General features: G+C 54.4%; 1 protein-coding gene across 2 annotated transcripts in view; it reads right to left on the reverse strand.

Annotated features, from left to right (window-relative positions):
• The window catches only part of MTMR14 (myotubularin related protein 14), a 30,971-nt gene that overhangs the window by 1,118 nt on the left and 14,475 nt on the right, over positions 1-15,378 (reverse strand). Inside the window, exons 14-18 of one of the 2 annotated variants that reach the window (XM_035546821.2) lie at positions 14,171-14,241; positions 13,491-13,540; positions 13,137-13,275; positions 10,211-10,387; positions 2,237-2,392 (exon numbers count right to left, since the gene is read on the reverse strand). In XM_035546821.2, the coding sequence (XP_035402714.1) occupies positions 2,237-2,392; positions 10,211-10,387; positions 13,137-13,275; positions 13,491-13,540; positions 14,171-14,241 (593 nt within the window). The remainder of the gene's footprint in view (positions 1-2,236; positions 2,393-10,210; positions 10,388-13,136; positions 13,276-13,490; positions 13,541-14,170; positions 14,242-15,378) is intronic. The other variant, XM_035546822.2, reaches the window with a different exon arrangement.

The following is a 15,378-nucleotide window of genomic DNA, read 5'->3' on the forward strand; positions in this document are numbered from 1 at the left end:
TAATTTGAACGGGAGCGTTAACCACCCACAGCCAGCAGCTTCAGTCCGGAAACGGCAGCGAGAGGATGCGGTGGGAGGGCTGTAAACAGCGAGCGGGGCTGCGGCAGGCAGCCCGGCCCGTGTTTACAGTGCCTGATAATAAGGAGAAGCCAGAGGGCAAAGTAGAAAGGCAACATCTCTAAACACGGAAAAAAAAAGATGCTTTTTGGTAAGCTAATTAGAAGGCAGAGCTCGCCAACCTGCTAGCATTAAAAATAAGCTGCAGGAAAGCAGGGCTTGCTTGCACCTTGAGTTCAGCGATCTTAAATCCTCTGCAGACGCAGAGGTAAGAGAGGCAAGCGAGGGCGGGCAGCAGAGCTGGGTCCTGCAGCTTCTCGTGTTCACACCTCTGCCCAGGGCAGGCTCTGCGTTCAGACAGCTTCTTTCAGAGAGTGAGAGACTGGAAGGCGTGGGTTTGGCCAGCTGGCCGCTGCCAGCCACCAACTGCTCAGTGCCACCTCGGTGCCGAGGTCCAAGAGCAGGGCTGGGCGCGTGTCCTGGCCAAGCCCCCGTTGCCCTGCCCTGCTGCGCAGCCCCTGGTGCAGGACGAGAGGAGACGGCCGAAGCCCCAGCTCTAGGAGAACCCTGACAAGCCCCACACAAGCACAAGGAAGCAGGGTGTGAAAAGCGTACCTCCACCCCAACCTGCTGTGGTGCCAGTGGAATTGAATCTCTAAAATCTCACTGCTGGGCAAAAAAAAAAAAAAAGGGACAGAATTACAGTGGGCTCCTAAGCAAACAGAGCTGCTGCAGAGCAGAGAGAGAGAGAGGAGGCCCTGGGTCAGGCTTGAGGCAATCGATATCCTTGTGTTCCCCTCCAACCAGCAGCCTGCTCCTGACCCCTGCAGCCGAGCAGTCCCCAGCCCATGAGCACAGCACCCTGCAGCGAAGAGCTGAGCAGGGCAAAGCACCCGTAGCATCTGCTGCACGCCCAAGGGAGAAGCAGCACCGCTGTCCCCCTCCTTTTGAACCTGGCTGGCCCAAGGACCCAGGCTCCAAGCTACGAGAGCCCACGGGCAGCTTCAGTGCTGCAGAGCCCAACTTCAAGTTGCACTTCTCTACCACATTCCCTGTCCCGACGTTAGCTCCAGCTCCAAGAAGGGTGGCAATGACACTCACTGCTGAGCAGCAGCCACCTAGCACAGCCAGGCTCAGGGGACAGGAACGCAGTCACTACTTCAGACGTGTGCTCTTCAGTCACTTCCAATTCCCCAGCCAGCTGCAGGAGCAGCGCAGCGTGTCCCAAAGCAGCAGGGAGAATCATCACCCAGCCAGGCCGTGCCTGACATCCCCGGTGATTCCCCAACCCAGCCAATTCACGGGTCTTCTAAATTCACCGTCACCTGGGGAAGCGGCTCTCCTCCACTCAGCAGGACAGCCCACAGCCCCAAGAGCAGCTGAGCCAGCCCAGGCAGCCTGTTTCACGGGAGACGTTTGTTTTCACCCTGCTCTACCCCCAAAGCCTGTCCTCAGATCTCTGGTTAGGGGCCGGAGGTGTTTGGCGGCACACCTCCAGCCCAGCTAGCTAGTGGCAGGCCCTCATCTGCCATTTCAGCTTCGTGATTGAGAGCGTGCAGCCTGAAGGCACACGCCGAGGTTCTCCTCTAATAGCAATTAAAGCTCAGCTCCCGTCTTTCTGCAGAGGTGACTTTCAGCCTGGGGAGGAAGGCGTGCCTCCCAGCCGCTCTGCACAGCGCCGTGCAGTGGGATGCGGGGGGGCTCTGCTGCCCAGGCCAGGTGCAGTGCCTGCAAACGCTGCTGCATGTGGTCAGACAGAATAAAAGCCCCTCTCCCACTGCAGCAAGGCTCTGAACCCAGCAGGGAGATGTGGAAGAGCAAGATCCAAAAGCAAGAAGGGCTGGGTCACCAGTCCTGCCCTGACAAGCAGGCATCCTCAGCTGCACTAGATTTATGCCCAAATTCACTGCTTTTGGGGAAGAGAGAGAAAGGCCTCCTGCAGAAAGCAACTTGGCAGAGAAGAAGCTGGTTTCCTTCAGAGTCCAGCACAACCACAGAGCGCTCAGTGCCAGAATTTCTCAATGACAGAATTTGCAGATGGAAAGCATCAAGGCAGCGAAGACGGGACAGCTTGTTACGGGCTCCCAGGCTTCTTCGAAAGCACCAGGGTGACAAAGCTCCAGCGCTCGCAGCCAGCTGAGAGCCCCCAGGGGACAGATCCTGCGCTTGAGACACTTACAGGCAAGTGCTAGGGAACTCATCCGGGAAGCTGCAAGGGAGAGAGGCGTCCGCGCTCAGGTTCGCCTGCTCCCGAATGCTGCCGCACCCTGTCACCATCTGCCAGCTGCCAAAGTCTGTGGAAACGGAAGATCCGGGCAGAGAATGGTCGGCCGATCTGGGGCAGAGAGAGAGGGAGACGGTGCAGTCAGTCAGGTCACTCAGCCACACGCCTTCCCCTAACGCCGCTGCCAGGGACGCGCGGGGACGGCTGCCAGCAGCGCCCGTGCCAGCGGCTCTGACGCCGTGGGACCAGGGTGCAGCATGCAGCTCCGGCTCGGCCCCGCGCCAAGCCTTCCCTTTGAAAGCGCGGGGAGAGCCGAGCTGGCCGGGGCCGACAAAGCAGCAGAAGTGCCCTCGGGGCCAGACAGGACAAAGCCAGCGAGAAGCAGGTGGCCATGCAGAACCGTGAGACCCGTCAGCAAGGTGCGGCGGCCCCAAATCCCTCACAGATGCGGATGCAGCGCTGCACAGGGGACATCCACCTGCTGCTTATTTCAGCTGGTAGCACCTCCCAGGGCGATGGCAAATTGTTACCGTGACTGGGCTGCTGCTGAGGAAGATTTAGAGATCCTTGGTCCACGGCCCTTCGAAAGGAGGTCAGTCCTGAGGCCCTGCCAGCAGCTCCGAACAGAGCCGGTCGCTGCCCCCGGGCACCCGCCCGCCTCGGCACCTGCAGGCTTTTCCAGCCCTGTGTTGGAAGGGTGGGCTGTGCCAGCAGCCAGGTGGCAAAACATCTTTAGGGTAAGAAAAACAGCCAGGGGGAAGGTAATTGTTTGCGATACAAAACCTCCTGCCAAGAAAGGAGGGAGCATGAAACCTGACAAGCGAATCTGAGGCGCCCCTCCAAAATCACCGAGAAGCAGGCACAAGCACTCGAGACGAACCCGGAGCTCTCAGCTTCGGGGGAGCGAGCAATTACTGTGCCCCTCTGCACAGCAGAGCGTACATTGCTGCAAGCACAGCCTGTGGCAGAGATACTCAATTACACACTCCCAAGATCTTCTGGATAATTTATCTGCGATCTGCCGGGCAGCAAGCAGTGCGAGAGCTCCAGCTCCAGCTCTGCCGGGCCAGGTACTCGCACGCCGTCTCCGCAGCTAAGAATAGCAGTGGCGCACTGCAGCTGCTCCCCGAGAGACCAGGGGAACGGCGAGGAATATAGGATCTCCCGCAGCCAGGAGGGCCTCAGCAAGACCGGTGTGAGAGGGGGAAGGCACAGGGGGAAACCTGTTTGTGATCCAGATCTAATCCCCAGGCTGGCATTTAACTAGGCTGATCAATACAGCCAAGCTCGAGAGGTCTGAAATAGGGCCCCGAGCTGGATGCACACACCAGGGGCAGTCCCACAGCTCGTTGCACCAAGCTCCCCATCGCAGCGCTGGGGATCCTGCAGCTGCAGGTCGGGGCATCGCCGCTGTCTGGGAGTTCGGGCTCCAGAAAGGCATCGCAGCAGGAAATGGAAGAGCTGAGCCTCACCTGCCTTGCACAGCCCCTGTCCTGAGGCTGCCAGGTGAACTCAGCAAGGCTCAGAGGGGGGATGCGAGTGTCAGCCACTGGGGAGAATGCTAGAGCATGTAAGAACGAGGGCACTTCCCATCTTGGAAGTGGAACAGTAGAACACGCTGTTAGAGATCAGACAGGGCTAAGCTTCCCTGGAACATGAAGAATTCATAAAGGAAATGGAGCAGTTTTTCACTGACATCTCCCCTCTCCCTGCCTTTGCAAGATAAAGCAGAGGAGAGCAGGCAGAGCACTTGGGCCCAGAGCACAGCACAACGCTGGAAGCACAGCAGGAACAGTGCAGAAAGCCAGGGAGAAGCACACGAGGACTGGAGGAACACTGCTTCAGCACACGGGGAAGAGGAGGCTCTCACCTCCCCTGAGAGGGCTGCACAGCCAGACAGGAAAAGTGGGAGCAGCTTGGCTACACGTGCGGTGACCAGAATTTGAGCTAAAGCAGTGAAGAGGTCTATGGGCAAGAGAGAGAACAGACATGGACAGCATTACCATCAGGAAAGTAATGAGTTGCCAAACAGGACAGGCCTGGGGACAGGTTAAAAAAAGAAAAGGCTGTGAAGATGGCAAGCCTGCACAGCAGAAACAAGTGGAGATGGGCTTGGGTATGCAGGACTTCCAGGTGTAGATGAAGAGAGCTGCACAGAGCTCTGCAGCTCTTGTGAAGGGAGTGAGTAGTACCAGGAGGTGCCTAGGACACTGCCCACATGGCAAACAAAGGAGCAAGATGTGATCCAGGGCACAGGGACAGCAGAAATGTCACTGCCCTATATCAATCACACCGGCCAGGTGAGTCTGTGACAAAGGTGAGCAGCTGCTTTGGGTGTGTGGCCTCAGCTCCCAGCTGCTGGGTCACCTTCCCTGGCTGTCAGCTGAGATTACACCAATCTTACACCACCTCCAAGAGGTGGATCAAGTCACCTCTTGAGTCTGTTCTTTGACAGGCTGACGAAAGCATCACATCCCTCCTACAAGATGGACTCAGCGGTTCTGTAGCCCTCTAACCCTTCCTGGGGTCCCTGACCCTGCCAAGCAGCTGTGCAAACCTGACAGTGCTGAACCACCACCCGAGCAGGTCAATTCCTTCCGGCCACGCTGCAGAGAAGGGCAGGTGGGTATGAAACTGCTCCGTGCCTGGCTCCGCAGGACGGACAACGCTCTCCCGGGCTCCCCATCTCTCATCTGTAACCCACCTGCAGTGAGAACAACGGGGAACCCCACCCCAATGCACAGCCCCTAGAAACTGCCTGACCGAGCCCATCAGTGCCCAGCTGCACGACAGCGCTCGCTGCTTCATCCTCCCCTCCGGGCTGCTCCAGGCAGCCCAGAATTCATCAAGCTACATCTAACCTAATAGCACACAAGTCCAGGAGATCAAGTCAGCTGATTCTGCCTCTCACCTCCCGGCAGCAGAATAAACACTTGATGATTAATTGAATAAACTGATCATCTCTGCGCTGAGTCCAGGTCTTCTCTCCTGGCCTTAACATCTGAGCCCAGCCAGCAGAGCTAAAACACCACAGCAGGCTCTCTCTCTGTCCTCCTCGCTTCTCAAGGGAGGCTCCTGGGGAAGTGTCACAGCCAACAAACACCTTAAACAGCCCCAGAAGACAGCAGGGGCTGGGTGAGAGAGGCAGGGAAGACAAAGCACAGGGAATTTTGTGCTTGCTGCAAGGACAGTGGAGCTCCTTAAAAACTGAGCTGGGCTTGAGACCAACGTCTTTAGGCTGACCGGTGCAATCTAGTCAATGCCAGAGGTGAAAATGTCCCTGGTATTTCTGCCCCTGAAGTCTCCTGGTAAAATCGTGCTGCAGAGGCCCAAAAGGGGCTTTGCTGATGCCCCAGTGTGAGCTGTGGGTGCTGGGGCCCCAGGCCTGTAGGACCAACAGGTCTGCAACGCATTACAGCCGTGCCAGAGGCTGGCTAGCCGGGGGGGCAGCGCAAAGCAGCCAGGTGACTACAGCAAAGCTGACACGGTCGGGAAAGAGGAGATACAGCAAGTCTTCAAGTTGCCGTATCTGCCACAGACATCTGATGGCAGACAGAAAGAGAATGAAAGTGAGCTTCACACACCCACCTCTTCAGGTCCACGAGTGGGAAGAAACTCCCTCAAAAGTGCAAAATTAACAAAATTAGATTAGCAAAACAGAGATGAGCTGCAAGCTGTTCCTTCACACGAGGAAGGACCTTTAGCGGGCCGCAAACTGGCAATTCCTAGCCTGGAACGGTTCCTTGTAATTAGGTCAGCGCTTCCCATGCAACATGCTGCACATAATAGAGTATCTCCGAGCCCACGGCCACCCGCTTACCGGAGGAGAGCCAACACCGGAGGCACAGCGACGATCGGGGATCCTTCCGTGCCTTAATACGTAAGCGAGACGAGCGCCAAGTGCCCAGCAGCTCGGCTCTCGTCCTGCCCCGTCCTGCCCCCGCTCACCTGCCCCGTTCCTACATACCCAGGACCATTTGGGAGGCATTTGGGCAGCAGCTCATTTGCCAGCACACACTCTGCGCCTCGATTTCAGGCGTTCAGAAGGTACCGTGCGCACGGGCGGGCTGGGGCAGCCTGAGCAGAGGGCAGCCAGTCCCTCCTGTGCGTGGGAGCAGTTGGCAAGGAGCGCCTGGCACCGACGGCCCCGGCTGGATCCCAGCCCGCTGGCTGTGGGCTGCGCGGTGCCCTAACAGCCCCGTGGCTCTGCCAGCGCAACCGCCTGGGACTGCGGCGCCGTCACCTGCCAGCCAGGGGCCTGGTGAGCCTGGTTTGTGGTCAAACCGTGCAGTAGGGCCAGAAAACCTTCTTGTGAAGGATTCCTGTCCTCCTGCAGTTGCTATCCCAAGTCTTGCTGCTATCACCTCGCAGATACAGCTTCCAAGCCAGGTGGATGTAAGGAGCAAGACATGTGCAGTCTCATCACTATCAGAAAGACCCCAAACCAAGGGACAGCAGCTTCTCTGTCCCTCCCCGCACTCCCTCCACTCACGTCTGAACCACCTGCTGCCCTTTAAGCGAGGGACTTCTCTCTGACTGTTGACCAGAGCAGTTCCTCCGCGGTTTAAATCCTGCAGATTTCACCTCTTCAGACCACAGTACTTTGGGTTTTGTTTAATCGACTTAGCAAAAGCACATTCAATCAAAGATTATCCGTCTGCTAATCCACGTTAGCGGTGTGTGCACACGCACTAAATCCCTGACACAGATACAGGGTTTTTCTGCAGTGTCATGGGATGCGTAGACCATTAGTGGCTTGCAGACCGTATCCCGTGTTTGCATTTGACACTACGCACTCACACGCGGGGAGTTAGAGCCAACACACGCTATCTGCTGTACTCAGGAGCTCTCGGTTTGCAGAACAAGCTGCACCGTGTCCTACCCTGCAAATACTCTGTGCAGTATTTTCACGCGCGTTTGCCCTCAGCAGATGTGATTTTACCATTGCACTGGGATAAGCTTAAAGACAGCCTATTGTGGGTCTGGCGTTCCAGTTTGCCTTTGCCTAATGAGAATCACCCAGGGCCATGCAGGTACCTGTGAGCTCTCGATGAGAGTAAGCCTCGGACGGACTGGTGAAGAGACTGCTGTCACTTGGCTCCCACCAGCTCACCTGGTGTTTGGGACTCTTTCCCTTGGACATCCTGGCTCCTGTGCCCAGGAGCTGCCCATCTCTGACAGCTTGCTCTCCCTTCCCGTCCCCCGCTGAGCTCCCCTGCCTGCCAGCACACGGGCTGGACTGTTTATGTGAATTGCCTGAAGGGTGCCTGCTGGCATTTTACAAGCAACCACTTTTCCTCTACTGCTGCTGCAGTGGTTAAGTGGTTTGTTGCTATGGCCACACAACCAGGATTAGGAAGTCAAGTACAGTAGTTTCTTCATCTTAAGAGCCTGGGGTGTTACCCTGCAGCAGCGCTGGAGAGATAAAGGTATTTTCAGCATCATGATTAGTCTTTGTGCTCCAGCCTTTCCATCCTAGTCCTTCATTGTTCAAGGGGGGGAAGGGAGAGAATTTAACTCTTCCTCCCACCACAGATACTCCTTCTCCACCCAAAATGGGACTCTGCCTTTCCTTCAAGGGGGAGGATGGTAGCTGAGGAACTGTGACATCCATCACCTGCGCCACGTTCACTATGTGAATTCAGACTGACATAGCCACGCTGAGTGACATCTCCTCTCTCTGGAGATCAAACAAACCGTGCTCAGGCCCCAAAAGGTGCAAGCCATGGCAGCTAACGAGGCAATGCACTGCTCAAGTCCTCAGCTAGCAGAGCTGTTACCAGTGTTACCCCGGGGAAGGCAGACAGGGCAGGGACCCGAGTCTGGCTGATCTGGCAAGAGGCTGCGAGGCAAAGGAGGGTAACTGTGCCAGAAGACTTGGTTTGGAAGAGAAGCTCAGTTCAGCTGTTGCCTTGACAATTCCACCCACTCTCAGCAGGGTCTCCAGGCTTACTTCCTCTAGCCGGCACAGAGAGGAGCAGAGGAAACCCAGGTTACACCAGAGATGGAGAAGATGGTGCACACCCCATCTCCACCCAGCAGGAGCATAGCAGGTTAACCACCTCTGCATACATCTGACTATCTGACTTCACCACTTTGGCCTCACAAATGGTTCCTTTCTCCCATCCCCTTGGTTTCAGGCCTTGCAATGGCATCCCCTTTTATATTCTATTTCCTCTCATGCGCTTTTTTTTTTCCTCAGCTCAGCCTTTCGTACTGCCTTGCTCATAAAAGTCAACATGGACTGGGGATGTACTGATGCACCTTCGCTGTGCTGAAGCAAAGGCTTTGTGTCATGACAGAAGCTAGCATAAAGGTCAGAAAGAAATGCTTAGAGTGAAATTCACAGAACATTTACTTCTTACAATGAGGGAATACTGCAGCTCCTTCTCAAGAGAGTTACTGATTGGGCACAGTGAAAAGCCAGCCCCTGGGACCGTGGCTTTGGAAGTAACAAGCTTCTCCACCATGCCTGCCTGCTGCCTTGAGCCCTGGGGATGCTGGTTCCGAGAACCTGACAGCAGTGGGCACTGAACATCCAAAAGCGTATAGACACCTCATCCAGACACAGCCAGAGGGAAGATAATTGCTGGCTTTATCAGCTCTGAGCCCCAGGAACGCAAAACCCAGGGGCTGTGATCACCCCCTTCCTGCAGAGCTGTTCTGCCTACTCTGATTCTCTTTCTTTTCACAGAGCAGAGTCCAGCTGAAGCATTATGAACAGTTTCTGCCACAGCACTGCTGCAAGCTTGCTACCAGGCACTTCATGCAGCTTGCTATGTCTTGGGAACGGCATGAGACCACACACAGGAACAGTGGCATTGCTGTTATGAACAAGAGCAGACCCCCAAGACAAGCTGCTTTCTCTCTGGTATTTTGCTTTCTTCTTGGGAGACTTGTTTCAGAGAATATAGAGGTGGGCTCCAGCAACAACTGAAAACATCCTACTAATCTCTTTCCCTGGGGAGATCAGTCACTGTCATTTATGAAAACTGTCGCAATGATTCTTCTCTGGAATCAAGAAGCTTGTTAAGAAGTCTTACAAATTTTCAATGCTTTACTTGTTTGTCACCGTTTTGCATGTGATGAGAACATACTAAAATTTGGCTGGTGGCTGTTCTGAAGGGAATCACTAGAAAAAGACTCATCAGAAAACCTGCAGAGACAACACAAGCATTTGATGCCATTAACAGCAACCTCTTATCTAAGAGCCTCTTTATCCCCCTGTCAGTCTCAGCACATGGTGTTTGCTCCACAGGCTCTGCTCTTTCTTCCCTAGCTTAGCTCACCGCTCTACTTTGCCCTACCACAGCATCAGGCTTCAGAAGAGTGCCAAAACATCCTCTGTTACAGCACGAGATTAGGCCCACCATCTCCCAGCTGCACAGCGGGAACACGCAGCCTTGCAGGAGGAACCCTTTGGGCTGGTACAGCACCTGCAGCTTGCTCCCAGTAGATCCTACCTCTGCTTCCACCAGCACCCAGATTTTCACCCAGCAATGTCAGAAACGTCAGCAGAGGGAACAGAGGACTGGATAGGTGCAGAGTGAGGTCTGCCTGGATTGAAATGTTTCCTTCCAACCACTGCAAATCCCTGTGGGGGCATTTGACAGAGAGTGCTGTGAGATCCAAGCATGCAGGATGCCAAGAAGCCAGACCTTGTGGAGTAGAGGCATGCACCGAGGACAGGCAGAACAAACACCCGGCTGTTATTGGCAGTTCCTCACTCCTCTAAGTGGGCTGAGGCAGGAGTTGGTGTTTAGTGACAAGTTCCCACATGGTTAGGCTAGTGAGGAAGAGGCCTCCGGAGGCCCGTTTGTAGGTACAAACCCACGTGCTCTGTGGTTCTGAGCTACACAAAGGCAGCCGAGCACTTTCTTTATCCAACTCTCCTTTTGCTGAGAAACGCTCTGCTTCATCCCATCTCACCTGGATCTGGGCACCTCCAGCGGGCTGCTTCCAATCCTCAGGAAGTTATCAGAATGCGTTGAGGAGGAGGAGCTGGAGGACTTCACTTCCACCATCCCCGCAGAAGGCAGCCTGTCTTCAGACTGCTGCGCCCTGCTCCAGAGCACAGCTTGTGGCGATGATGCACAGCTCTTCCTCCTGTGGGATGGAGGGCCTGGGTGAGAAAGCTGGCTCTCTCACGTTCTCCAGCTAGGAACTCTTTCCACAACAGACCAGATTTTACCCCAGCAGCTAAACTCTTGTTCTCCCTGAACCTGCCTTCCCCCCTCCCAAGGAACAGTGAGTCACAGGCAACGGCTCAGGGACGGGGGCACACCGAGCTCAACGCATCTTAGCCCATTCTTTTATAGATCACCATCCACGTGACCTGGAAATCAGAGACAGGAGAATGCATCAGCCCACACACATACAGCGAGTGCTTTGTTTAGTCTAGCTGTAAAAACGCCTCAAGCAAGGGGCCTCCCAGCAGGGAAAGACCATTTCAATCTGCTTCAAACTCTGCAGAGCGTACCAGCCGAGGAGCCCGGCCCAGGTGGGTGTTTTTGTGTACTGATGAGGGTGGCAAGTACACAACACCAGTGTTGTTTTCCCTTTTAGCAATTTCCTTTCGACACCACTGCACTGACCACACGCTCAGAACTGACAATCTCTCTGGTGCATTTCAGCCCTCTTCCTGTCTGTGCTGACAACCCAGAATTGCTCTGGCTTCTTTTCTAGCCGGTGCATTCGGACTTGTGCACAATTCGCTGTCCATGGCTGCATCAGGTCTCAGCTCACATTACTGTCTAGATACATGCCAAACGAGCACACACATTTGGAACTACTCCACATCACTGCTGCTCCACATTCAGGAGGTTCTACTTTCTTACATATTTTTTCCCCCCTGGAAAAGTCCCAAGAATTTTTCACCTTCCGATATCACAGCAAAACGGGTAAAGATATTGCTATGTACACAGGAAAATAGGAAGAAAAAAAAAGGCAAATTAATGCAAAGAGAAGATGCTGTTCTTCCTGGAAAGGGCCCCTTAACTTTGACTGAGATCAAGAACTGTCAGCAAGTGCAGCTAAAGACAGGCTCACTGTACAGTGGGAAGCACGATACCTCCCTTCACTTCTTGAAGTGTGTCCACCCTCAAATATCACACCACAGCCTCTCTCAAGCATTATTCATCTCATGTTATCATAGCTGCCAACATCTCCAAGAACAGCCCGCAGAGACAGGCTCGTACAGCTAACAAACAAAATGCCTCTCCATGCAAGGAGACCTTGAGCCCACTTGTGTTCAGGGCAACACAAAGAAAAATCCTCTCCTCTTCCCTCTTATGCTACGCGCAGCCCAACTCTCTGTCGATCACAATGCTTACAGCAAGCTCTACCTGTTCTCCAGACTACACAGCCATAACAGGCTGCAGGAGGACATCCGTGCCTAGTTCCCTCACTAAACACTTGTGGCAAGGCTCACAACCTTCCCTTCCCTGAGCTCATGTCCACAGCACGGGCCCAAACCACCAGTGCGGTACGGGCAGCTAGCCCCAACACAACCTGACGGCTCCAACAGGAACAAAAGCAAACTACAATTAGAAAACACATCACAAAAGTAAGCCCTGATACGTACAAGTGCAGCAAATGTCTTGCACCATGCTCTGACCGCTTCATATCTTGAGATCACATGTAGGCTTTGAGCTGTGGGATCTAGTCTGGGCTGCAGGATCTAGTCTGCATGTCCTGAGCACTCCAGAGCACTGTAAATGCTTCCAGTTTCCTACACCCTGTAGCCAGACAAGTGGAAAGTTGTCCTCTACTTGCTGCACTCACTTTGCTGTGGACAGGTATACTCTGTGTGTTAAAGAGGACTCTGTGATGGACGCTTGGCAAATGCAGTTTGGGGGGTCCCCATCACCATTTTGGGGATTCTTCATTAAGATTATCTCGTCCCCTCTTCAGCGTTTTATAAATTGACTCACAAAGTGCTTTAGAAAGGCTGCTGCCACTAGCATGGCTGCAGGCTCGGTCCCAGAAGACTTCCAGCTGCCTCCAGCACAACCCAGATTTAATTTAAAATAATTGCAACATGAAATAGCATCTTCACATGTGCTGAGGGAGAGGAGAGAAAAATTAAACTGAGAGGGGCAACCCTACAGAAAGATTCTGGAATCCCCAAACAGCACCAGAAACCCCACAAGCAATCACAATGCCTGTCCCAGAGCAGTCACCCTACACCTTCCCCAGTCCCCACTTGCAGACAGCCACCAGCACCCCCAGGCAACTCCTCTGTGACCCTCTACCAACAGGGAGCACTGAGAATTTCATGTTCTTGCCCCGAAGTATCCCAAAGCAGCACTGCAGACAGCACCCTGCTTCCACTCACACACCTCACGTTGTTAGATGGGCTTAAGTACAGAGGAGATTCTTGGCCACCCAGTCGACCTACCACTAACTCAGACAGTACCCTCCTTTAACCTCTTCTATAAACTAAATTTCATTTTAGGGCAACTAAGCTTTCTGCCTCCTTTTTTTCCCTGGGGAGGCTGCCGCCGAATGCCATTCCTCCTGCAGTTCAGAACGAGCTTTTAAAAGTAATGAAATCCTTCATGGACGAAATGTGACAGTGAAGGGTGGGGGAAAAAAAAAGAAAGCAAACTTGACGAACACCATTGCAGAAGCCTAACGTGGTCACTAACATGGGGTGGTCTCCAATCCTCAGTGCGGAAGAACTGTAGCACGAGTTGTGGCAAAGCCTCTGAGAGCCAAATTCCTTCCCTCACTGTAGAGAACCCATGCCACAGAGAGCAGACCTGGATGGTGAGAGACTTCAGAGAGATCTTTTCTACAGTGCCCAGAGCCTGCCCCTCTTGTTCTGCAGCCCACTGAGCGGTCATCTCCTCACCATGCTGCCTGGGCCTGTGCTCCTGCTGGCATCAGCTCCACAGCTTCGTAGGTGAAGCTCCCGGCTGCTCCAGGGGAGCTCTCCATCCCCAGGGAGAAGTCGCTGCTCAGGCTCGTGGTGCTGCCTCGGTCTCTCTGCTCTAGAAAGAAGAAAACAGAGCTACCTGAAGGCCAGCCAGGTCTCGCTGACTCTCTCACCCTTCAAGCAATGCCCTTTCTATTTGCCCTAGGGCCTCGTGCTTGCGAGCCCCAAGGGAAGCACACCCCTGTGCAATCCCCTTGGTGCTGGGAACCCAAGCCCCCAAGCGACCATTACCAGCGCCCCAGGGCGCTGATGCTCAGCAGCAGCACTCACTGAGCATGCAGATCTCCTCTAGGGTGAAGCCAGGTGACAAGCTCTTCCTCCTGGGGAAGAAAAGACAGGGTTACCTCGGGCACGCTCCAGCGCTGCGGGGAGGCTGGCCGCAGCCAGGTCTCTGCAGCATGCAGCGGGTCGGAGCAGCGGGAAGTCAGCTGTGCAGGGACAAAGCGGAGGGGATGGGGCCGGTGGGAGCTCTCTGAACAGCCCCAGCCCACACACCTGGGCTCTGACAGGCTGCAACAGGCTGCAGGCAGTCACCTGCTACCTCGGAGCCCGCAGCCTCCTCCAGGGTGGGCTATGTCCCCCTCTGCCCCTCCTGAACTAGGGGTTAACCTTCAGCAGCCTGTTAAGAACCAGCCGTCCCTGCTCCCCCCAGCAGTGCAGGACGGACCCTGCCGCGCAGCCTGCTTGAGCCAGAGCCCACGTCTCTGGGTTCATCTGTGCTAAAGCAGCCATGGATAATCATTAAGCAGAGAGCCCATTTCAGCATGGACAGGTTTTCAGAGCACATCGTGGCACCTCACAAGCCTCGGCCCCGTTTTGCAGCCTTCAGAGTGCAGAACAAATTAAAGAAAACTGGGCCAGGACACCAGGGCCTCGAGCTCCCCAAAGGAACAGCACTAACAAGCTCCCTGGCTCTGCAGCCCATGCAGCAGCAAGCAGAGGCTCCTTACCTCGGTGACTTCACAGCAGAGAACTCCTCAGAGGTGATGTGCTTCAGAAAATTGAAGCAGAAAAAGAAAATCTGAGCAAAGGGAGAGAGAAGAGCTGTTCAGGAATGAACCCGAGGCTTCATGCAGCCTCTTATCTTGGCGGGGAGGTGCTGGCAGGAAGGAGATAGCAAGAAATCTGCAGCTACTAGACTCCAGGTGCCACGGGCTGCCACCATCCCATCCTTCTCTTGCTTGTAAAACTGACCCTCTGTTCCCTGCCGCAGGGAGGCCCAGATGAAGGTGCATGACAGGTCTCCTTATCGACACCTTGCACACATGCCACAAGCACACAGCATATGCTCATGCCACCAGCGCAGAACAGAACAGACCCGGCCCCCAGCAGCTGTTTATACATCCAGGTAAGCAGCAAACCCAGCTGACGACTGGGGTGAGTGATACTAATACGGGGTCCTGAACCCCTGAAAGGTGGAAAACAGCCCAGAGCTCCAGCTCTGCTTTCTCCAAGGTGTGTGATACCGTTCAGAGGCAGGGATTCCCTGGTGAGGCTACAGTCTGAGGAGCAGGGGATTAGCTTTAGGGTTAGACATACTTCCCACCTCTTGATCTCTATCCAAAAATGACATTGCAATGTACTGCAACTACAGTCAGAGCAATCATTGTGTTTTTGCTTGTTTGGTTTTTTTTTTTGCTTTGATTTGAACAGAATTAACCCACTAACCTTAACTGCCTCCCAGACCCATCTGCGCACTGCCAGACACACACCCTGGAACCAGTACAAGCGGCTCCACCAGCCTGTAACGGCACACAAAAGCCACATGCAGCTGCAGCACCCAGGCAGGAGAGCTGGCACGCAGGACAAGCACACGAGACTACATAGCTTTATTTCCAAGCTCCCAGGAGTCACACACCTTAAGACTCTCTTCTCATTGCTGAGCTGAATAGCAAGCCCTAGCAGCCTCTCACCAGGGGCATATAATGGCACTGTGGGGAACCAGCAGGACTGACACCCACCAACCAAACCACCAGAAAAGCATTCCCACACCTTAAGGATAAGGAATTGACAGGGGAAGGCTCCTACCTCACATCTGCAGCACCTCAACAACCCTTTTAGAGCCCATCCAAACCAGTGATATTGCCATGAAGCAGACAATGAACACTGCTACCATAAACAAGTATCCTGAGAGCAGAAAGCGATGCTGAGGCACTGC

This window comes from Cygnus atratus, chromosome 10 (assembly GCF_013377495.2).
Source record: "Cygnus atratus isolate AKBS03 ecotype Queensland, Australia chromosome 10, CAtr_DNAZoo_HiC_assembly, whole genome shotgun sequence".
Lineage (NCBI taxonomy): Eukaryota > Metazoa > Chordata > Aves > Anseriformes > Anatidae > Cygnus > Cygnus atratus.